Source organism: Sceloporus undulatus, chromosome 7, assembly GCF_019175285.1.
Source record: "Sceloporus undulatus isolate JIND9_A2432 ecotype Alabama chromosome 7, SceUnd_v1.1, whole genome shotgun sequence".
In the NCBI taxonomy this organism is placed as follows: Eukaryota; Metazoa; Chordata; class Lepidosauria; order Squamata; family Phrynosomatidae; genus Sceloporus; species Sceloporus undulatus.
In genome coordinates this window covers 12,993,746-13,017,091 of record NC_056528.1, presented here as the reverse complement: position 1 = coordinate 13,017,091, position 23,346 = coordinate 12,993,746, and the positions used below count along the sequence as shown (strand labels likewise).

Below are 23,346 nucleotides of genomic sequence, written 5' to 3'. Positions count from 1 at the left end.
TAGAAGCAGCCACAGAGAAGGCCCTGCCCCACATTCCCCCCAAACGGTGCTTGTGTAAGTGATGGGAGTGATAGAAGCATCTCCTCTGAAGATCTTAGAGTTGAGGCAGGCTCATATGGGAAGTTATTGCCAGGTGGGATGAACTGCGTTGTCTTCAGTTCCACAGTAAGAATCATGTGGAATTCCCAATGTGGGCTGAGGAAGCCAGTGAGGGGCCCGCATGGTTTTGCCTCTGTGGGGTGGCAGAAGAGTAGCCCCAGTGGGAGTCTTCAAAGTCAACTGCCTCTGTCAGAGGTTCAGGCTAAGTTCATTTCTGTGGGGAAGGCCCTCCACTTCTCCCTGCATGCCCCCCCCTTGCCCCACTTCCATTAGCATAAGCCAGGACAAGGGCAGTCAAGGGGTCAGGAGAAGTTCAATTGGGGCAACCTTTTCCTCCCCTGCAGTGTTCCCCAATAGCCCCGATCCTGCAGTGCTGGCCAAAACTTTTCTTCTCCCGTGTTTACTATACAGCTGTAAAACTCGAAAGAACCAAGAGGCCAGGCGTGACCCAAGGGGAGTTGGAGCTGGAGTCCCGAGAAGAATAGGTAGCATTGTTCCTTAAAACAGGAGAAATAATTGATTTATGTTATGGTGCCCAATTAGGCTGTAAAGTAGGAAGCGCTGTAAAGCTTCCCGTGGCTTTGCAGCAGCCCAGAGGAGGCACCCCAATAAAGGTCATCAGCTCGGCAGGGCTAAATTATTAATTCCTTTCATGCCACTCAGGCCTTGTAAACAGTACATAATACAGGACAACAATTGCTGCTGTTCACTTATGGGCCAGAGGAAAGGGCAAAGGGCACCAAGCTGGACTGGCAACAGCTGGTCTTCAGAGTCAAGCAGACTTTTGTTCTTCATCCCCCCCCCCTTTTTTTTTTTTTTTACTGCAGGCTAGTTTCCCTAAAATTTTTGCAGACTCTTATGTCTTTCTCTCACTTAGCTCCTCTCTTTCTCTGCACCTGAGGTCTTGGAGGGAGAGGTAGCATTTAGCAGAGCTTGTGTTTTGGCACTGCACAATGTAGGGGCTTCTGAATCCGTCCGAGTTCAGTTTGCCTGCCGTGGACTGGGTTTGTTTTGTTCTTTTTAAGGGGGGGAAGGATGAGGTCCTTATGTTCAAGGAAGATGGTTCTGCTACTGCTGAGAGAGACAGAATGAATGGGACATGGTTTGTTTTTAAAGCCACTCTTCCAAGAGCTGATCATCACTTCCCAGAGCTAGTCTGGCTCTTCTTCAGAGTTTGGATATGTTACTTATCTGGGATCCGATAGCCATTCAGCTTTAGGATCCCATAACCATTGAAGTACACAGTCATTCTGGCTAGGAGATTCTAGGAATTGTAGTCTTAAAAAGATGTTTTTCCATACTCCACCTGGGAGTCTTGCATGACTGTTCACATTCAGTTCCATCTTCCTCCATGTAAATTGGATGTGAGCAAATCGCATCCCATGCGCTACATTTAGTCTCTGGACCTCACTTTGTGGCCCTCAGAGCCTCCACCAAATCCCCATTTTAAAAAATATGCCATTATTTCCTTGCTGTTTTTGTGCCAAAGCCACATAGAAGCTCCCTAAATACATGCAAACATATGAATATACCCCCACCCCGACAGGCACCACAATAGTCTTGTTTTTCGCCGCAGTGCCCGCTTCCTGCTGCCATTTTGGGAGGGCCGCAGAGGGAGCATGTGTCATGGCTTGCTGTGGGGAGATCTTAGGAGGAATTGGCCCTAGCTCCCATGTAGTTGCACATTTATGATCTAAGTGTTCCCCTTTGCTTGGAACAGGTCCTTGCTAAATTGCTCTAAAAGCCTACAGGTGTGTGCGTTCCTCTTCCAGATGACATTTTTCCAAATGACTTCTCTCCTTGAGTTGTGGGTGGCTTTTTGGCACAGGCTTGCCCTGCCATCTGGCAAAAACCTCAGGCAGCTGGTTATTTTTCTTTGAAGCGGCAGCAGGTAACCCCTGGAGGGGCATCTGTTGACCAATATTGCTGCGGCAACTTTGAAAAGCCCCCTGAATTGACCTTGTGCCGATTTAAATACTGGGATTGTACCATTGACCCTCAGATTTCCCTGTGCCACAAGTGGACAGCTGTGTGAACTGAGGCCAGAGGGCATCATAAACCTTAAAAACATGCCTGCTTTATAAGAGGCAAAGCTAGGTGAACCCTCAGAAGTCCATGTCTAAAAGGTGCAGTAAATGGGAAGGGAATCTGCAAAATGTGCTGAGACCAGAGCTGCTTCCCAGTTTTTCTCATTGGTTGAGTCATTTTTTATCATTGTTTGCACAGATAGGAATCACAACGTCCCCTGGCCCCATCCATACAGATGTTCTTTTGAAAAAAGAGAGAGAGAGAAAGAAAGAAAGAATTGTCACTCTGGTTGTCCTTTATAAAAGCCCCTGGGCCTTGTTCAGCTCCTAAGCATTACAAAAACGGGTTTTGCAAAAAAAAATGGAAGACTGTCTTGTCCACCTCTATTTAAGGGAGGACTATTGCTGCCCATGAGAGCGTAACTACCTCTTCTACAGGGTAATTGAAACAACAAAGAAGCCTAAGGTTGCTCTTTGGGCCAGGAATGAAGGGCTGGAAATGCTGCCAGTGGCCATTTTAGGATGGAGATAGAGCCACATAGTGAGATTTTTCAGTGGGAGTTAGCAGAAAGTCAGAGGTGCCATTTCCTCTTTGCTGTGTCCAGCCCCTAAGGGCCACCATTGTGTCCATCTGGGTTTGCTTTATTTATACCCCATGGGGCTCTAGTGTATACATGTGTGTAAAGTGGGGCAGAGGCTGGGCATCCCATTTTTCGGTATAACATTTACTAGTGGTAGAGGAAGTACATGTTGCCTGGGCCCTGTAGTCCAGAAAAACAACAGTTTAGACACAGTGAAAAGGTTTATCCATTTCTAGTTTGTTTTGCTGCTCAGATGAACAGGAGAAGCAAAATAGGAGCTTCCAGCACCTTCACATCATTGCTAGGATTCCTGGCTTAAAGTTATGTACTAGCTTGGACATTTAAGTATGCAAAGGGATCTTGTAGCACCTTTGAGACTGAGTGAAAGAAGTTGGTAGGATGTGAGCAAGGGACGTAAGTGGCTTTCCCAACTCTGCTGGACAGAAAGACTCAGTTATTTGTTCCTGCAGAGTGTACCAGACTCTCCTTTCCTTCTCTTTCTAGCTACTGATGTCGAACAGATGAACTCCCCTTCCATGCTTCCCTTGAACGCTGGCAGTAAGTACCACTTCTTCTTCCTCCCACCTGGGAGAAACTGGCGAGGGGGTCTTCCTGTCCATGCCTGTGCTTTGTGAGCTCTGTTGAAAGGTGACACAGCTTCTTCAGTAGTGCTGCCTGGAAAGAAAAGGGCATTGAGAAAGCCCCAAGGCCCTGATTACCCCGAGGTCTGGCCACCTCCCCTCCCAGTGAATCAGTTCCTGAAATTCCGCATTCGGTATAGCTGGGAACTCCTCTGGTCTCCATCTAGTGGTGACAGACTTGTTTATTTAATGACTTGTTGGTAGCTATCCGCTAGGTGGAGATCTCTGGCTCCAAACACTGAGAGGGTTTAGGGGATTGCACTGATTCCTGCAGCTTTGTCTGTCCATCCTGGCAGCTTTGGGGATTACCTTCAGGCTCTTGTCATTGTTAATGACAAGATGGATGCACAGTTAGCTTTGAAAAGATACTCTGGCTTTCACATGCACTCATTACTCCATGCCTCCAAGACGACTTGCCTCCGAGCCCAACTCCGCACCCTCCAGAGGGTCTGGAGTATAACTCCCATCATCCTCAACCAGAGTACAGTTTAGGACATTGCTTGCTGTCTAGCCCCATCCTTGGTCCTTGTGTCTTCTGGTCTGTGATGGTGTCTGTAACTGCACAGGGTTAAATGACTCCCTTACCTGTCAATTGCCTACTCTCCATGCAAAGCCAAGTGAAAACATGAGAGGCATAGGACTGCATAGGATTATGGGGTTGGGAGCAGAAGAGGGAGAGCTGTTGCCTTGGTAAACTTGCTGAGGTCTGATCTTGCAGAGCTGCTCTGATGAAACTCATGGCTGATGTTTATACCTGCCCTGTTGTTGGACCTTTCTGTCTCATTTTTAAAATAGGGCCTGCTCTTGATTGGGGTTTAGCAAGGGAGATATCTTCCACATGGATTATTTTGTGTCATGGAGTTAGCCTAAGACTGTGCAAGGCTCTCCCTTGGTTTTTTTGTTGTGTTCTGCTTTTGTTCCTTTTAAGACTGATTTTTGGTTGCAATAATAGAGTTGAGAACATAGCAGTAGCGTTGGTGACCAGGAATTGGGCAGTTCACAGAAGGACCACTGCTTTCCTTGAGAGAAGAGCTGCCTAATTTTAGATTAGGTGTGGAGGCACAGAAATGGGTGGGTGGTGGAATACATTAATGTCTGAGCCAGATCTTAGAAAAGACCCCTTTTTGGACTTCCACTATCAAAATCCAGCAGTAACTCTTCAATGCTGCAGTCTGAGCTTGTGTTAAGGGCTCTGCCCTCAAATTTAACACTGGTATCTCAGATATGGCTTACTTTGGAGGAGAAGCATCTTTTCCTCCACAAACACATAGGACTAGAATCGTGACAGTGTGCTCCATCCTCCATGTCTTTGTGGTTATCTGGTCTGCAGTTTGCATTCATTGGTCAGAGAGCTGGCTGAATCTGAAACCCACCGACAGCAATGAATGTTGATTGCAGCCGTTACCTGAGCAGATGCTCTTCTTGTGTTTCCAGTTCCAGTGACTTCCATCACTCAACTGATTTCTGTCAAAAATGCTTTCTCCAACCTGGTGTACTCTTGATTTGGACAGATCTGGAGGGTGCCATGTTGTGAAATGCCATGCCAATGTCTGAATATAGAGGGCTGATGGGATCCCCCCCCCTTTTTTTTTTTTTTTGTTCAGCAAGGTATTTCTGAACAGAAATAGCATATCCTGCACAGTAAATGTGCAAACATTGCGCATAATAACTCCCCAGTTACACTTTCAGTGCAGAAAACAGCCTTTTCTGTTCAGGAAATAATATTCCTGTGTAGAAATAGCACTTCCAGTACAGAAGATCCTGTTTTACGCATAAAAAAACAATGTGAATTTTGTGCAGAATTAGTACCAAGTTGGAAAGATTTTTACCAGTCTGGAATTCTTTTCGTCAAGAGTTTCTCAACACTCAAAAGACATTTTGTTTAACAATATGTTACAAAACCAATTCAAATATTCTTTCCATCGTTAGTCATAACCAAAGGGGAAAGTACTGATTGCGAGGGATTCTGATATTTGGAGTACCAAAAAGTCAATTTCCCTGCTTCCGGTTTGGTATGGTCCCATCTCTGTAGTAAGGGAGGTGCTTTTTATTGTGTGTCACCCAAGACATGTTACTGATTGGAGGACTAATATGTGTTAAAAGTAAATAAATATAAAGAAGTGCATGGATGGGTCAAGAGGTAGCCAGTACCTATTAGACAGATTTCTTCAGAGATGTATATAAACGTCACACTTTGGTGCTTGAGAGAGAAGTTGAGACTGTGCAGTTAAAACAGAGGTAGGCTGCAACACAGGCTGCATATATACCCCCTTGTCCCTTTTCTCAGCTTCCCACAGGTTCCTACTACTCTTACTAACGGGTGGTGAAAAGGCATTACTTTTCCTTTAAAACTAGGAAGATGCACTCCATTCAGCTGGTTCCAAGCAGAATTGCTGTCCTGGGAAAGTTTCTTATTTGATTTTCTTGGGTTGACAGATCATACAGTGATCAAGGGATGTGGGAGAATGCACCTGTGTCTGAAGTTATCAGTATATCAGAAATACTCTGTGGTTGCTTGTGGGCAGGGAGCGGAAGCTCTTGGCCGCCACATATGCACCACAAACCACTTAACCAATCTTCTCAAGCACGAGAGCTTGAAAGGTGTTCCACATGTCAGTGATAAACCTCAAGGTACAGTCAACGGTCGATGGTTTACTTTCAATTTCAAACTCACCGACAGCGTTGAATGTTCGCTGAAGCTATCCTGTGGCCATTTCCCTGACCAGTGCTCTTTGTGCCACCTGTTATTCTTGTCCCTCTCAGATAGCATCTCAACCCATATGTATCACAGTCAGCCCGATGCAAACACAAGTTAAAGTAACTTAAGCATTATTGTTTTAGCAAATACATTTATGACACCAAAAAGCATGACATTCTATTTTAGCATGCTAAAGGTTGCTAGAATCCTACTTGTAGTCATGCTAGCTAGTGTTAGCTTCCTCTGTTTGCCTGTATTTCGGAAAAGTAGACTCTTCCCCTGAGATCTGCAATATTATGGCATCAGCCTTAGCCACCAACAGCGAGGGAGGATGGGAGTGACACTCCAGTAATATCTGGAGGGTCACACTTTCTTGGTCCCTGCATTACAATATATTCTCATTAAAAAAAACAACAGAACTATGCTCTCCTGTATCAGCAGAGACTTGGAAATGAGTGCAGGCTGCTATTTGCCTCTCTTTCCCCAGAAAAATGCTAATCCCTTTTCCCAGCTTCCCCTTGTGACAGATTCCTTAATTGCAAGTTGTGTGGGGGCAGGCCAGAGTTGCCCCATTTCTTATTTTGTCCCCTCCTGTAGGATACAAAAGAAAAACCACTTACTTGAAGGTAGGTGGGACTTGGTTGCTTGTTTCAAGGAGCAAACCTAGGTGCAGATCATTGTTGACAGCTTGTCATTTGGGACTTGCGTGCGGCATGACAAATTAGTAGTTTTTAAAAATGCACAAGTTTTTGGCACAGATCCCCAGAGTGGAATGCTGCTGATGGTATCTACCTGCAGTCAGGGCAGAGCATCCTTGCTATTATGAAGAAACAGGTGCTGCAGACTTCCGAGATCTTCCAGGCATTCTGTGCATCCACGGTACATCTGTGTTCCAGGAACTTACCAGGAGAAAAATAACCTACCCCTCCTTTGCCATTAAATATGTATCTTTGAAATCCCCTTGGCGCTTTTTTTGGGGGGGGGGGGCAGTGTTGCAAAGCAAAGCAGAGCTAAGCTAAGCTCCCTCACTATACAACAAGCCACTAGTTTGGGTCCTCTTTCTCCTTCTCTTGAACTGCCATCGAGACCTTGGAGTTTGTTCTCTCCTCCATGATGTCCAAATATCTCAAGACTCATGACAGCAAACACTGCTGCTTCTGCTTGACCTCATTCACGTCAACAACATTGTGGTCCAATGTTTTTCCTTTTTTTCTAAGAGCACAAACAAAGAGAAGGGCCAGTCGCAGCATAACCTCTTAATCTTTCAAGATCTCCCACCTTCTCCATGCTCCCATCTGCTGTTAGAGGTTGAGTCAGTGATGTTTGCTGCTGTCACAATGAAATTGGATCCAAACAGGGTATTTAGTCACATCCTACTGGTTGCGGCGACCACTGAGAGGCTCTTTCCTACCTTAGCCAAATTGTGCTCATCAACCCAGGGCCAGAGTGGCTGATGAACCCAGGATAAAATGGTTATTTTGCTGACATCCACAGTAGGTCCTGGTGACAGGCCTTCCTTCCTCACTGCCATTTTTGTTTTGCATCTTTCACAAAACCAGCAACAGTTTCTAGGGTAGACCACCCAAGTGTCTCTGAAGGCAAGATGAACTCTCCTGCTCCTTCATGAACGGGTAAGTCTCCTGGTTGCTTTTGATGGATTCTTTTAGGCAGGCTACGTGTCAGCTCTGTGCAGGGTTTTCACTGAAGGAATGACAGGGTAATACATAAGCATGAGCAGCTGCCAATATGTGCCAGTTTTAATTTCCTCGCCAGCCCCTGCAGTTAAGAATATTTCCCCCTTCTTTAAGTGCAGTGTTACAACTGCACGGTGTTATCAGATTTTGCTGGAAGAGGGGACAAAGGAGAGCCTTATTTTAAGTATAAATCCCACGGAAATGGGAGCTGGGGAGCAGTGGGGTCAATAGCCATGCATTTTAGAGATATCTGTAGGAGGGGGCAGAGAGGAAGAGGTATCCACAGCAGGAATTTACCTAAGTGACCTAGGCTGAGTGGTGTGTTTAGCTATCTATGGCTAGCAGACACAGGATTTTGTTCCTTTCCCTTGTGTATCCCCCTGTGTACTCCAAAAATGTTTCCTGCTCCCTTGAGGAGGTTGTTAGGGGGCTCAGGGGGCTACAGGTAGGATAGTAGACTGCCGAATCAGGTAGAAACAGTGGAATCCAGTGGAAGTCCACCATTGGTTCCTTACCATTGGTAAGCCTGCCACAACTCCTATCAGTTCACAGAGGTGTGCTGGAGGGAGGGGGGATTTGCTCTTACTCTGATGCAGTTGCCCACCTATGTTGTCTAGCTATGTTGGAAGCTTTGGGTAGATGTTCCTGTCCCACGGGCTCATTTCTCCACTTCCTTGGCTCATCCTTACACCCCACATCTTTTGTCAAAGGGACTAACCTCTTAACATGTGATGATTTTGCTATGTAGGATTTCGGCTAGTGCTGCTCTCCTTGTTGGTTGCCAGGAAGTCTCTTTTCATGGGCATCTGTGGCACCATTTCCACTAGCCAAAAAAAAATTGAAGAAATGGGGAAAGGAAGGAGACAGATAGCCAGGTGAAGTATTTCCAGAAGCACTGACAAGAGGCAAGTCCATCTCCATCAGCTTTGCTGTTCTCAGCCCATCTTCTTCCTGCCCCTGAGTTTCTTCTGAGAGGCTCGGAGACAAAACCCAGCCTTCCAAAACATCTACCATTGCAAACATCCCAAATGCAAAAAGGAAGGGTTAGCTTTTCAGAACTGATTTGGAGCCTTGGGTGGTGGGCACATCAGCTGTATTTAGGTACCTGTAAATAAAAAAAAATGTGAATCATTAAGACATCAGATCAACTTTGTGTTCCAAGTCAGGGTGTTTCTATCCCTGTATCTTCTAGAGCAGGGGAGACAAGAAAAACAATGAAAAAGAGCAGGTTGGCTTATTGTGTGGTTTACAGCAGCTTTAGCTGATAGATTTATTATTTTTGCTTGCTTTGTGAAAGCCCCAAGTTGTATTCTGACTCTGAGAAACAAGGTACTTGGGTTCACACACCACCTGGTTCTGGCGGTTGCTCACATCCATAGAGAGGAGGCAAGTTTATCCTTTGTCTCCCAGTTGCATGATCAGCCAGTTTTTCCCATATAAGTAATGAGCCATTCAGCCAGAAATGGGGGTGGGATGGAGGGACAGGTACTGAGGGCTGCAAAAACAGCCCTAGGGCCCACCTTGGCCCACTCCTGTTCTAGATGATAACATGTGGACCTTTCAGGTCATGATTTTAGAAATTACCCTAGGAAATGCCAGTGATTTCGGCCTTCTTAATTTCCTGAAGAGCTCATCTTCCAAAGGAAAGAGAGGGAGGGCCCCCTTTTACATTTTCAGTCAAACTGATGTAACACATTTCTGTAGATATCGAGGTCAGAGTGACAGATGACCTCTGCGTGGTCCAAGCGTTTGCTGGGGCTGCCTAATCTGCTTGACAGAGTTCTAGCCAGGCATCATCCTAATTGACCTTGATATTCAGTGAGCAGAAAGGGAAGCTGAATCTGTACAACAGGAGTCTCTGCCAGAACCAACCACAGCTGTGAGTGTGAGATTATTGTTATTGCTAATAATAACAATTTCACCCAGGATTCTCAGACCATGATTGCTGCCAGCCTACCTGGAACTGCAGTAGGATATCAAAATTCTAGTTTCTGGTCTCTGAATACATGCGTGGAGCAAAAGGAAAATAGGCTTCAGATTTTATGATCATCATTGTTGAGCTATGAACCTGCAAATACAGCATAGAAATTACTGCATGGTGGATGTTTCTCCAAAATCTGCTAGCCTAGGCCACTTGCCCAGACAGCAACAGGGAGCCCCATGGCCTTCTAGCAAGTGCTCCTGTTCCTGTCCAGGGAAGGGTTACAAATGGGGCATGTGAATGTTGGAGCCATGCCAGCAGTTTGCCTTTCTGCAGAGGCAGTGGCAACAGCTGAAATAGCCCATCATATATTGCAAAAGTGTGTGCGTGTGTGCGCTTGCACACACCTCCCATAACCCTTGGGAGAATTGTTAAAAAGCACTTGTGGAGTTTGGTTGGAGATGTGCTGCAAAGGAAATGGCGGCCAGAAGCTCCTTTGTTGGTCCATCAGGAAAGGTTTCAGGGCATTTATGGGTCACCTGGCCTTGCTTGGGTTAGGGTTAGGGTCATGGCCTGGTCAAGGTATGGCCACATCTGAGGAGCTGCTGTGGATACAGCTTCTGCCTTCTCCCTTGCTATTCTATGAGCTGCTTCTGCTTTCTACCTGCTATGTTCCATGGCCTTGCTTTTGTCCCAGAGATTAGGCATGTGCTATGGGATGTCAGACTGTGGCCTGCTTGTACCTGCGCCCCATCAATAGAGGCTTCCTGTGGCCATTGCCACCCAGGGTGATGCTACGGTGCTAACTCCACCTAGATCGAGTGTAACATCACAGAGGTTCTGAAGGACCAGTGATCAGAGCTGACACCAGACAGGGTAAACATTTGCAGCATGGCTGATGGTAGTATTTAGCTGGCTGCCCGCCTTCTTTTTTTCTGCAGGTGAAGCGCTTTCAGGATGTGCCTTGATGAGGTTTGCCAGTTTCATCAAAGATGCTCTGGCTCAGCTAACATATGAGGAGCAGCTGCTTATGACCGATAGGCCATACAGTGGTGCCTCGGGATACGAAATGATCGGGTTACGAAATTTCCGGGATACGAAAAAGTTGGATTGGCAAAAACTGTTTCGGGTTACGAAATATTTTTCGGGTTACGAAATTCATTTCGGCGCGAAATTCAAATGCTGCAAAGTGCAGCTATAGGCTTTCCAGTGCTAACGGAAAAGTGTTTCGGGTTACGAAATTTTCGGGTTACGAAAGGAATGGCGGAACGAATTAATTTCGTAACCCGAGGCACCACTGTACATCTGCCTTCCATTCTGTGTCTTCTCTCTTGGGTCCCACACAGCTGTTAGTGGCGAGAGGCTCCATGGGGAATGTCAGGATGGCTGGGTTGGTATTCCAAGCTGCTCTTCCTCCTGGCAGCGCCTGGGCTAATCCTCCCTGGGCACAGCCTTGGATGAGCAGAACAATAGCAGTCCGTCATCTATTTGGGGGTTGTCACACGGAGTTTGGCTTTCTCCGGCAGCTGCTGGCAAACCAAATGCTCTGGGATCTGAGCTTCACTTTTCACTTGCTTGGCCTTCTTGGCCTGAAATATTAACATACAGCTATCAAAACTCTGTAGTAAATATTTCATTGTTGCTTGTATGCCAAGATGCTGCTTCCAGATTTCCTGAGACTAGTCAGTGCATCTTCCCCACCCTGTCTAGTGGCTTTTATTCCTTCTCTTGGAGGAGTTGCGGTTTCGCAGAGTATACAGAGCACATTCATATCGGGACTACAGTCTCTGCTTGGCTCAGCTGGTAGGATTGCAAGTGCTCTGAGGTTTAGTTGAACTCCCCTTTGATGGCCACTATCTTCAAGGCAGGAATTTGGGCATCCCATCCATTCCCACATCAGGCATAAGGCCTGCCTTGAGTTGTCTTCCCCCCTTAGAGCCCTAAGCGCTAAGGGATAAAGGGGGCTCTGATACCCTTGGTCTAAGGCTTTGCCCACTAGCCATTTCCAAAACCAAAAAGCTTGGGTGTTCTCTCTGGTGGTTGAGGTGAGCAACTTCGCTGCTTGATGCAATGGCCATCAAGCGGAGAATCAATGTTTTTTCCCCTAAGTGCTGGCAAATGAGTCTGGTTCTGTCTTGGTATCTTATAGATTTTCTTGTTTTGAATGCTATCTTATTAGTTTGCATGCTTTATTGTGGTGTCTAAAAATATTGTCTTGGACATTCTGCCAGAAAGAATTGGTTGGATTTTTTTTTTAATTGGAAAGGTGGGATGTAAAGAAAGAAATATTCCATGGCAGAAACTACTGACTGTGAATTCTGATCTATAATCGCTTGACCAGATCAAAGCGCCTTCTTGAAAGCACTTGCCATTAATGTATTGAATGGAAGTACTTCCTTTATCAAAGTAAGAAGACTGTCGTGCTCAGAAGCTTCTGCCCACTTCTGTCAAGTGGCGAGGTTGGCTAAGGATGGTGGGACTTGCAGTACAGAAGGAGTCAGTGGGCTGGAATTTGCCCAGCAGAGGCGGTCCATAAAATGGGAGGTTCTACAAACATCATACTGGGACTTGATGCAGATGGGAGACATCCCAATCCGTAGGAACACGTACACTACACTCAACAATGCCTTAAAAATTAAAGGTTAACCTACTTCATAGGGTAGTTGTGAAGCCATTTTGATAGGGTTTTTTTTTTAATATGTTTTAATCCTAAGGTGAGCCCCAGCCCTAAAAAGCAAGGGAATGTAATAGAAAAGCAAGGAATAATACAATAAGCAACATGAACAGTTCCTTTTGTCATGGTAATAGGTTATTTGTCAAACTCTATAATAAGAGGAGCAGGCACAGGTTACTTTACAAAGGTAACTTTCTGAGCTTTGCTCTGAGAAATGCAAAAATAATACGCTTAAATTTCTTGCAGACCAATATGGGTCTGAGGTGTACTGAAAAGTCATCTAATACATTATTTCTGCACAAAGAGGTGGTCTCTAGACCAGTGCAGCACTTTGAAAAAACAACAACCAAGCATCAATTGTGACCCCATGCCAGATGCCATGTAATGGATGGGTGTTTTTCCCCGTGGCTTTTCAATGGCAAAGAAGACCACAATCCAGCCTTCTGCCACATTGTATGTATTTCTGTCCCACCGTGTGAACTTCAGCCCATGTGGAGGAGAAGCGGCTGAGGTTGGCAAGAGGCCTTTCCAGTCATAGGAAGAATGCCAATAAAGGGCTTGACCCTTCTGGGCTTTAGCTGGCAGGAGGAGCATGCCTTAGTTGTCCTGGTGGCACAGCTGAATGGAGCAGACCTATTACTTTTGAAGCCGTAGTTTCCTGTTTGCCAGTCTCAAGCCCCCTTTTTGCGAGTCACGCTGCTGTCCGCTTTGTGGTCCGCAGCTTGTGCCGGAGAGCTAACAAATCTCTATTGTCCAGTGGGTCGACTAGTGGCTGAGGCAAAAAGAATCGCTGTCTGGTTTCTATTCAAATCCAGGTGGCCGGGAGATATGAATGGACGATCTCGAAATGGCTGCACGTGCCGATGACTTGGAAGGCTGCGAGGCACAATGGAGGGGCATCCTAACCAGATTGTTTTTGTTTTAAGCCTTTGCCCTCTTAATATCCCTGTGCGGATCTCCCCTTTCCTTCCACAGGCCACGTCTTCCTCTTCCAAGCAAACTTTTTGTCTTTTGTTTTTTGAACTTGTTTCCTGAAAGGCAACTGGGTTTGTGCACATCTACGCACATCCCAATAAATTGGAGGTAGGATGCTGGGTGGGGAAAAAAAATAAGGCAAAGGAGAGCTGGAGATAGGATCCTGAAGGAGACAACCGTCGGCGTGGGGAGCAGCCCAGCACAGATTTTTGCTTGGGAAATGTGTAAGGCATCTGTGGCAATGAGATGCATAGGTGCTAATTCAGCATAAAATGGGGTAGGGAAAGCTTTTACTATGAAAACAGAGGGGCAGGAAGAACAAAAGTATGCCCAAGCCAATAAAGGCGGGAGTATTCTTTCTTTACACATAGAATTGGGAAGGGCATAAAGGAGCAACAGTCAGCGACAGTTTATGCATTTGGGTGCCACAATGCCCAAGACTGCTGACTGGTGAAGGTTTAGGTGCCTAAAGATACCACTTTGCCAAAAATGCTGCTTTTTCTTTGTGCCAAAGTAAAGCTTATCTCTTTCAAAGGAAAGCAGGACAAACTTGGGCATGTGGGGAGACCCTCACGTTGTGCCGCCTTTCTTCTGAATGGCGGTCCTCCAAAGGCAAGTCTATATTCCAAAGTTTCACTGTCTTAAGAGCAACAAGCACAGTTTGCAGAGCAAACATGACAGATCTATTTATGAATAATTATGTGTTCCTCTCTCTCTATGTCTGTGTGTTTTTAATGCATTGGTGGAGGTGGGAAGCTGTAGCAGCCATCCAAGCGCCATGTGTTGATTTCAGTCTACTGTAACAGCATAGGTCATACAGAAGACATTAATCCTCGCACAAAGAAAGATCAAGCCCCAGTCAGACACCAAAGAGCCTGGCTGGGGAGGCTATTCTGGCAACAGATATTCCATCCAACAGACGCAGACACCCCACAACACCTCTTGTTGCAAAGAGGTTACCCATTCTCTCCCTTTTCAAAGCTCTTTTGGGAAGCCTGGCATGGTGGCTTTTGCCGCCTGCCTTCTCTCCCAGGTAAGTCCAACAAGGGAGCCTCTTTTATGCTTCCTCCTGTCTTAAAAAACTCAGACAGCTTTGTTAGTGGCTGTGCTGTGGATTATGAGAGTTAGACAAAAGCAGGCGCGACTGGACTAGAGGCGGCAAAGGGGGGGAAGATTGGGGGAGAGAGAGCTTGGGGGCACTTCCTGTCAGTCAACACAATTTGCACCCCACAAGGCTTCTGCATCCCTTTGCCTCCCTGTCCCTTCTAATTACCTTGGTTTTATATATGTGTGTGCATGTGTATGTGTGTGTAGTGGGGGCTTCCAGAGTGCTGTTGGGGTGGCACATTCCTTCAGATTGCACAAAGCAATGCCACTGGGGGAAAATGGCTGGCCTTTTCCAACGCCAGTCATGGCTACACGCATGAGCACCTCGCCCACCCATTCCCTCCCCTTGCCCTGCGTCCGTTCTCCCCTCCCCACAGCAGCTGGCTGACCTGTCTCCTCCGGGGCTGGCCTCCAGAGCGACCTGGGCTGTCTGCTGAAGGCTCCTGCCTTTGTCCACGTCTGGCTCAGTTTCTCCCTGTCTGCTTCCCACTTCGCCCTTTGGGCTATGTGAGTTGTTTGGTTACATCAAATCCAAAGATTTCTGCAGAACAAAATGAACTTCAAACGGTGTCGAGTTCTTTAAGTGTCCTCTCCACCCCAAACCAAAAAAAAAATAAAAATAAAATAAAAATAAAAAAGCAGAAGGCAAAAAAAAGCAGAATTCCCCCTTTTTTGCTGAACTGAAGGGGAAAAATTTGCCAAAGCTGGAGTGACTCTTTTGGAGGATTTGCCAGACCTTCCCTGCCTCTGGGACTCCCTCCAGCTGTTTTATACTAAGCGATGTGTATAAAAAGCTTCTGTTGTGAGAACAAAGGAGCACGTGCAGAAATGAGTCCAGAGGAAAAATGTACTGGTGGTGTTTCCATGCGCAGAGCAGATGCCTGCTGCTCTCTAAGCCAGTTCCATTCAAACTGTGGTTCGAGAAAGGATTAAAATTCTTACCTAGGAATAGAAAATGGAGGAGTCCAGAACTGCAGTCCAACCGACTTATTTTTGGGGCGGAGGGAATGTTGTTGGATTATTTTGTCCCTCAAAAGTTGCAGCTGGTGCAGAATGAGAGGAGGAGGAGACGACGACAGAGCGAAAGCAGCAGAGATATTTTCCCGCGGCACGGCATGGAATTAAAAAGTACAAAAATAGCACCCGGAGAAGATTTCGGTGTCGTTCACCTCTGCTTGAGACAGGCGTCTGTAAGTTTGTCCCCTTGTACGGTGGAGGATGGCTTGCAAAGCAGGCAGGCTAGACAGGCAATTGAACTCCTCCAGATTTCCTCCCAGCCCTGTCTGCTTCACTTGAATTGAACTATATATGACCCAGATGATGGACAGAAGCAAATCCCGTCATGTGCAAGGCTGGGAAGGAGGCGATTTGCTGAGCCGAGGCCCGTGCGAGGGATTGCCTTCTGATTGGGCCAGAGCCCGAGTGCTGAAATGTGAAGCCCCAGAGCGTTCAAAGGCTGTAATTCAGGATCACTGGACTGTTTGGGTGTCTCCTTGTCTTCACAAGAGAGAGAGAGGAGGGACAGAGCATGATCCTCTGTTTTTGTTTGCTCAAGCCTTGGTCTGTCTGAGCAGAGACACCTGTTTCCAAAATCCTCTATGGAGGCATTCCTGGCATGAAGGGAACATGGGTACTGTGGAAGGTTTGCTCCCCAGTGTGTGCAAGTACAGGGGCTTCTCCAGCTTTTTGGTTTTATTTACCAAACTAAACTTGTCCACCAATTACAACTCTTGGCATTGCACCATAACCGAAGCAAAATCCCAGTGGCCAAAGCACAATTCCATTAACATTTTGTTTAAAAAAAGGCTAGCGGCAGCATGACCTCAGCAAGTATAACCTCCAGTTGGCAGCCGTTGGACCAGGTTGGGGAGCAATTGACAAATAATTCATGGTTTTTTGCTAAAGGGTTTTTCCAAGTGTGCTTGTTCATTGCAGTAATGGCAATGGGATTTCCCAGCCAAATGTTGTAAGGAAGCCAGCGTTTTCCTACTAGAAACAAGTTCTAATGCATTTTCCCAGCACTTGGAGGAATTTCCCTTTTTGGGATTTTAGTTCCTTTTTAATAAATATATTCATACTTTCCATCTTTTCTCCATCATGAATATTTAAGGCAGCAGCTGTGGGGTTCCCTGCCAGTCTACCAGCCAGTTAGTGATCAGTTCCAGACCCACAATAATTGTTACCTCTCCCAGATAATCTATTTAGCCCCACATTTTTCTCCAGCAGTTCAATTTTCTCCCCGTTTTAGAAAATTCTTGGACAAGGTGTGGCAGTGGCAGTCGCTTTGCATACTTTCAGTCTGGCAGCAGTCCATCATGACTAAGCTTGGCCCTCCATGCCTCTGTCTGATGGTAAATCAAACAGCCCATCTGCAGATGTCCTGAGAGCGTAAACAGGAGTAGAAAGATGGGGTTTCTGATATCGCTCTTTCTTGCATCTTCTCTTGCACACTGAGGCAGGGCCGGGTCACATATGGCTCTCCTCATGTTAGTATGGCTCCCAGAATGGAAGAAAAAACCACCAGAAATGTACTGTTTCTCCAACTGGTAGATCCCAAGAGTGATGATTCTCCTTCGAAGCAAGGCATACACCCCTTCCCTTTCTCAGTACTGCTGGCAACTGCACTTTTGGCACGTGTCATGTCTTTACCTCCTTTCCCCAAGCTAGGGTCTCCAGAGTTGGTGTCAAAGAAGATGGCAGGAGATCTTGGATTATTCTTTGGCCAACATGCATGCCATAACTTGGCTATGGACGGGAAAATCACGATAGGATTGGTTCCATGAAGGAAAAGGAACACATTATTGTCATCAATGCTTTAAACTAAAAATAAAGAACAAAAGGAAGGCCAAATCAATGGCTATCAAAACTTCTATGTGATTCCGGTTTTAGCACATGAGAGTGCAAGTGAAACAATGTCTGCTTGCTACTGCCACACAAGTACCTTCCAAAACCCCTGAAAAAAGGCGCGTGACAATGAGCGGGCCGGGCCACTGCAGCTGTTTCCAGCTCCATTTTCAATGCCTCTCTCTTTCTGCCTTTGGAGGGAAGGATTGGTGCAGATGTCCCAGCTGTGCTCTGGGATCTCAGCCTGTCGCTCAGAGCCACAAGCTGTGCTGCAGTTTTTAATCCCCTGTGACAGTTGGGGGCTGCTCTCGTTGTCGTTTTATTCTCCGAATGCTGGGGCCCTGGATTTATTTCCCAGCTTTCTGGGCCACTGGGAAAGTAGGTCACCGTACAGCTTTGCCAGTTGTGGCTTCTTTTGTGGGTGAAAGTTGCTTTCATTTACAGAATGCAAAGGGTGTGTCTCAGCAGGGATCCTGGCTCCGATGGATTACCAGCAGTCCTACAGGCTATGTTAATTTTGTCCGATCACAGTGAGGGTAATCCCGTTCTTAACATGGTTCCATTTTGGCAATATGGGACCTGATAATGGGCACTGCTTGGGTGTCCCTACCCATTCTCTACCCTGCCGTAACAAAGCCTCTCTGGGAAGGCACCCCCTACATATCTGCAAAGGTATGGAAATAGCAATCCGCCTTGACAGTCTGTCAAGATAGGATGGAATAGGCAAAGTCAAGTACGATTTCACATATGTGATGGATTGCTGTAGTCAGTGGGCTGATTCTGAGGCAGTTCTTTTGTCCTAAATATTTCCACATAAATGTTCCCAAACCACCTGCAAACATAGTGAGTGTAATTTGCCCACACAGAAGTCTCCAACACACCAGAAATCCGTTAAAATATCTGCAGCTGGCCTGAATTAGTGGGAAATGGTAGCCAGCAGTGATGCTGTGCCACTTTTGGGGTACCCAGGCTGCGGGAATGTGACTAGCAGGGGCAAAAAATGCCCCTTCTCTTCCCCGTAGTTTTCCATCCCCATTTTTAAGCCAAGTTGCTGGCAGGTTCCCAGGAAGATTTAATGGACCTAGCACTGGTTTTGTGATAAAGATGCTCAGGTTGGTTTCTACTGCCACAGCTCTGCATCCATCCCTCTGCTTTCTTCTCTCTTTGTAGGCAATTGCGACATGTCTGAACATTTTGGGGTGGGGTGGAGATAGCTGGTGCAGCTCTGTCTTTGTTAAAACAAAGGACAACAAGGGGGGAAATCTGTCAAATTCAGATGAGCTAAAATTTGAACCTGGGGATCAGAACCTATGCACACTCAAGGTCTGCTGCTTGAATCATTTGGTTGCTCTTCAGCATTTCCAATGCACGAGGTCCTGCACTTTGTGTCCCAGCCTCCAATGTGCGTCCATGTGCATGCACTTGGGCCTGCGTGCACCCCTTTTAGAAGCAGGAGAGATGCAGCAAAAAGATGCGTGTCTTGGGCAGTGGCATAGCCTGAAAGTGGGTCACTGAGCTGAAGCACGCCTGCTGAACCAGCCAAGCTCGAGCAAATGTGACTTAAAGGGAAAGCACAAGCGGAACACAAAGTCCTTGGGTCTCAAGGCTGGGGGAGAATAGCAATTAGCATGGCCTGCCCAGGTTTCAAAACCAAGAGAAGGCAAGAGAGTTTGGTTCATAGGCCACAGGATGGGCTTGGATTTTCACAGGGGTACAATGCAGCAAAGAACAGCTGTTTTAATGCTCCCTCTGCCCTGTAATTGTGGTCAGGGGTAGACTATTTCTGGCTGTGGGAGCTTCACTTAGTTATCTTAGCTCACAATCTTATTGTCCAAGCAGGACAGGTGCTGTATTTTTATTCTCATTGTCATGTTTTAAACGGTTTTAAATTGCTTTATTTTAACATTTGTTTTTATGTTGCATGAACAAAGGGACTGCGAAGCAGTGATGGAATGCAGGTGAAGGATGGGGAGGTCCGTGCCTGGCTGTCGCCATCCTTCCTTCTGATGTAATGCTCTGTGACATATTGAGTCTATGTTGTAGCCTTCAGAACTCCACAGCTGTGGCCTAATTTTCTCTCTCTCTCTCTCTTTCTTGTGATCTCGGCATCACAGCCTCTTAAGGCAGCACTATTCTTGGATCTTAGCAGGACGCCACGTTGAGGCTGCCACTGGGTATCCTATGGCCTTGCCATCATGAGAACCCTTCACACTTGGCAGTTGTGCGCGGCAAACAAACAAATGGGTCTCTCGAGTACCAAAGAGCTGCAATTTGGAAAACCATAGAATCCTAGAGTTGAAAGGGACCCTAAGAATCATCCAATCCAGCCCCCTGCCAAGACTGAAATCAGTTGTTATATACTGCTTTATAACTTTAAAGATGTTTCAACAGATGATTGGAACTATTTTAAATTAGTAGTTGTAGTTTACAGATGGGAATTATGGGCCCTCCAGATGCTGTTGAACTGCAGAGCTGGCTATGTGTCTGGAGAGCTGAGTGTTTTTCTTTTCATTCATTCATCCTCTCCCCAAGGTGGCTTACATTACAATAAGAGGTTTCCAGAACAGCAACATCTGGAGAGCCACACAATACCCACCATTGTTACCCACCGTTTTCATTTCATTTCCACGGTCACCTTTTGGTTGTTTTTATATATTTTTTATTTGTTTTAATTTTGTAAGATGCCCTGAGTCCCACTCCTGGGGGGGGGGGAAGTTGACAGGTTTAAAGACTGTGGTGGAGACGGAAAACACCACTCGCCTTTAAGAGAAAGTGGGCCTTGGTGTCTCTAGCTAAGACTGTCATTTCAACAATTTTCAGTTCTGTAACTCATGAGTAATGGCCCTTTCACTTCATGCCCATGTCACAATGAGGACAAAGATCCTCAGACACCTTCCTTTAAGAGGGGGAAACAGTTTTCTTGAACTACACTTCCCAGAATCCCTGTACATGTTGGCTGGAGATTCTTGGCAATGTAGTCCAAGAGAGTGATTTTTCCCCTCTCTCTGGAGGCTTAGCAGAGTTCAGGGATGGGTGGGAAAGGGAGATGGCTTTCATTGCACCTGCAGATGTCTTGTCTGACGGAAGCTGAGTGGATCTAAGGTCTTAGCAGGTGATGGTTTGAGGCACAACGCAGACGGCACCAGGGCAGGAGGGAGTAAATTGTTCTCTGGCGTCATATAATTTCCTGCAGCCTGAGAGAAATGGATAAATGGTGATAAGAGAAGGTTGGGGGACAGACAGGTACCATAGAAGACCCCCCCCCCCTTTATTCCTCTCACCACAAATTCTTCCCTTTGTTTCTTCCACCTGTATCTTGTTTCTTCACAATGTGTTTGAGTGTGACTCGCATCCAAAACTCAGAAAGAACCTGAACACTAACTGCAATCCGTGAAAGGAATTAGCACCTTCCCAAAATATCTAGGAACATCACGCCATCACTGATGTGGAGAAGGAGTTAGAAGCAAGATCTGCCTTTTGTTTTTCTTTTTGGCTTCCTCTCCAAATGGGTCTCTGTATTTGTCCAGAGTCCCCCTTGTCTCAAAAGATTCCCTCAGGCTAATCCCAGGCGCCTGTTGCATTCCAGGACACTTTATGGAAAACAGATGCGCACAGCCGTGAGGCTGCCCTAATTTTAGGGGCAGGGCTTGGAGGGCTTTTTTACACCTGCCCAATGTGAAGTGGATGTTTTCTTGGCTTAGTTTGGGTCTAGGGGTGCGACTGGCTGCGATACAGATGTAGCTGGGTATGGTTTAGCAAGGACAGCACCCTCTCCGATCGTGGCTCTTGTATTGGCTTTGTCTTCTCCAGACAATTTAACATGGCTACCAAAACCTGGCTTGCCTCTGCCATAAAGGATAATGCAGCAGTAGCCTTTCATTCAATTTGCCTTGTTCAGCACGCCTGTTTTGTGTTTCTGTGTTGGAATAGCAGCCTTCATTGCCGTTTGAGACTTCCTCCATTCCTTCTCATTTTCTCCCCTGCCCTTCATGCTTTAGAAAATTAGCATAGCATATCAATGTTGCTTCTTTCTAACGTGTTTTTCAGACTTGCATAATGATGAGTAATCAAGCCTTGGAAAATCACCTTGCTGACATTTTGTGTGTATTGGCCTCAGTTCTCTGTGAAATGGGCACAGTAAATGCCTGCCTCCCAAGCGATGTGATGGAGTATAAAGCAAGGAGGTCTGCCTAAGCCTTTGGGAGATGCATGTCTTATGCATGTACATCTACATGTATCGGCATGTAAAAGTCAAGTGGAGAGGAAGAGTGGCAACATACAACGATGAGGTCAGGAGAGGCAAGACTGCAGTGAGAGGGAGGCTGTGTCAAAAAGTAATTAGAGCAGGACAAATGGATTGTGCCGACACATCAGAGGCTGTTATTTCTGTAGGCAGCCAGTAGAAAAGGTGCTAATGCAAAGTGACAGATCTGGAGCAAAAAACAAGGGTGCCGAGAAAACAGGCTGGAACTGACCGACCTAGGCAGGCGCACTCCGTGAAACGGTGGGTTGATGTAACGTAATTTGATGACCCAGAGGAGGAACAGTTGGGGAGCCTTCCTTTAAAAAGCCATCTCTTCCCAAATACAGTTGGCCCTCCGCATTTGCAGCTTTGATTATTCACAGATTTGATTAATAGGTTCCCTCTAGGAATCTCTAGGTCCTCCAGTATTGACTCTGTTGTCAGCTTCTGCCAAAAGTCATGCTGGAGGACCTCACGGGAGTCCTGTGCCCTTAACCCCAGCAAATATGGAGGGTCTACCGTAATCTCAAGATTTGCCATCATCTTTGAGATTTGGGGTCTCCTCTCCTCCAGGGACAAGGTAACACTGGTCCGAGGGGTTGCTTGCAACAGGCACAAAGGAACCATCCCTCCTTGGAAATGGGGGCGCTGTCAATGGTACTGGGAGATGCAGCCCCACTTAAGCCAGCAATTTTCAATCTTTAATCCTCCAGATGATTTAGACTTCAGATTTCAAAATACCTGACCATTGGCCGAATGGCTAGGGGCTCTGGGAGCTAAAGTCCAAGGGTTAAAGTTGGAGAACCACTGGCTTAGGCAGCTTCTGGTTTGATGCCAGGAGGACTAGATCTTCTTTAAGGACACTATGTCCTTCCCTTACCTCATTTGTTTTAGTTGCTAAAAACTGTTGATGCTAATTGTGGCACATTCAATGAACTGGGCATGACCTGCAATGGTTGTCCACTCTTCTGCTTCCAAAAGAGTTTAGCTCCCTTCCACTGGGGTCACTGGAGCACATCCAGCTTCATTGTCCGAATGGTTACGGACGCCACTTAGTTCAGTTTCAGAATGAGGCAATTTGGCACCCACTTGCAGTTACTACGGCGTTGTATGAAAATGGTGCTTCTGATAAGTATGTATTGATTGACTCCTATTGTTGATTTATATTTCGCTTTTCTCACAAAACTGGGACTCAAGACGGTTACAGAGAAACTGAAAGCTATTCACACCATATTTTTATGGCATCTCAAATCTTAAATGAATGAAAGCTACAATGGTTATTTTTGTATTCTAGTTTTGTCATCCCATGAATAACATTCACTATAATTTTAGCAATAACTTGAGAACTCATTCCTGTTGTGTGTATCCCTTAAAATGGAGAGTGAATGTGTGTATGTGCGAGAGAGGAAGATAGATAATATTATGGCGTTGCATGTTTCTGTACCTTTCTTTTGAATTTTTAAAGCCAACTTTAGCTAGAAAACATTTTAGCAATACTTGAAAGACCCCTTTTGAGAAGTACGTCATAAAATAGCACACATTGCAGCAGCTCCAATGAAGGTATTCCAAGTGGCAACTGCTTTATGATTTTCCAGTGCTTTGCAACTGCTCTTGTCACTAATCCTGCTCTCTTTTTTTTACCCAAAAAGAGGAGTTGCACTTCTATGGTTATCCACATGGCGATTGCATGCCTCTTTCATTTTTCTTTTAAAAACATGTGGTCTGTGAAAAGAGAGAAGAACTACTCGCTACTCGGGGAAAATGCCATCTATGGCTTGATAGGAGGATCATGTGCGTGTTTGGCGAAAAGGATTCATACCCTCAGCCCTCCTAGGATGGCAG

At 46.1% G+C, this 23,346-nt stretch overlaps 1 protein-coding gene and 1 long non-coding RNA gene across 3 annotated transcripts in view; one reads left to right on the top strand and one right to left on the bottom strand.

Moving 5' to 3' along the window:
• The window catches only part of NR6A1 (nuclear receptor subfamily 6 group A member 1), a 48,101-nt gene that overhangs the window by 1,289 nt on the left and 23,466 nt on the right, over positions 1-23,346 (top strand). For both annotated transcript variants that reach the window (XM_042479084.1, XM_042479083.1), the window contains exon 2: positions 3,212-3,265. In XM_042479084.1, the coding sequence (XP_042335018.1) occupies positions 3,229-3,265 (37 nt within the window). In that variant the 5' untranslated portion in view covers positions 3,212-3,228. The remainder of the gene's footprint in view (positions 1-3,211; positions 3,266-23,346) is intronic.
• LOC121936650 lies at positions 7,666-15,162 on the bottom strand. The gene is made up of 3 exons (XR_006105003.1): positions 14,807-15,162; positions 8,459-8,845; positions 7,666-7,747 (listed from the first exon to the last, which is right to left on the bottom strand). It is a non-coding gene; the product is annotated as an uncharacterized LOC121936650 (long non-coding RNA).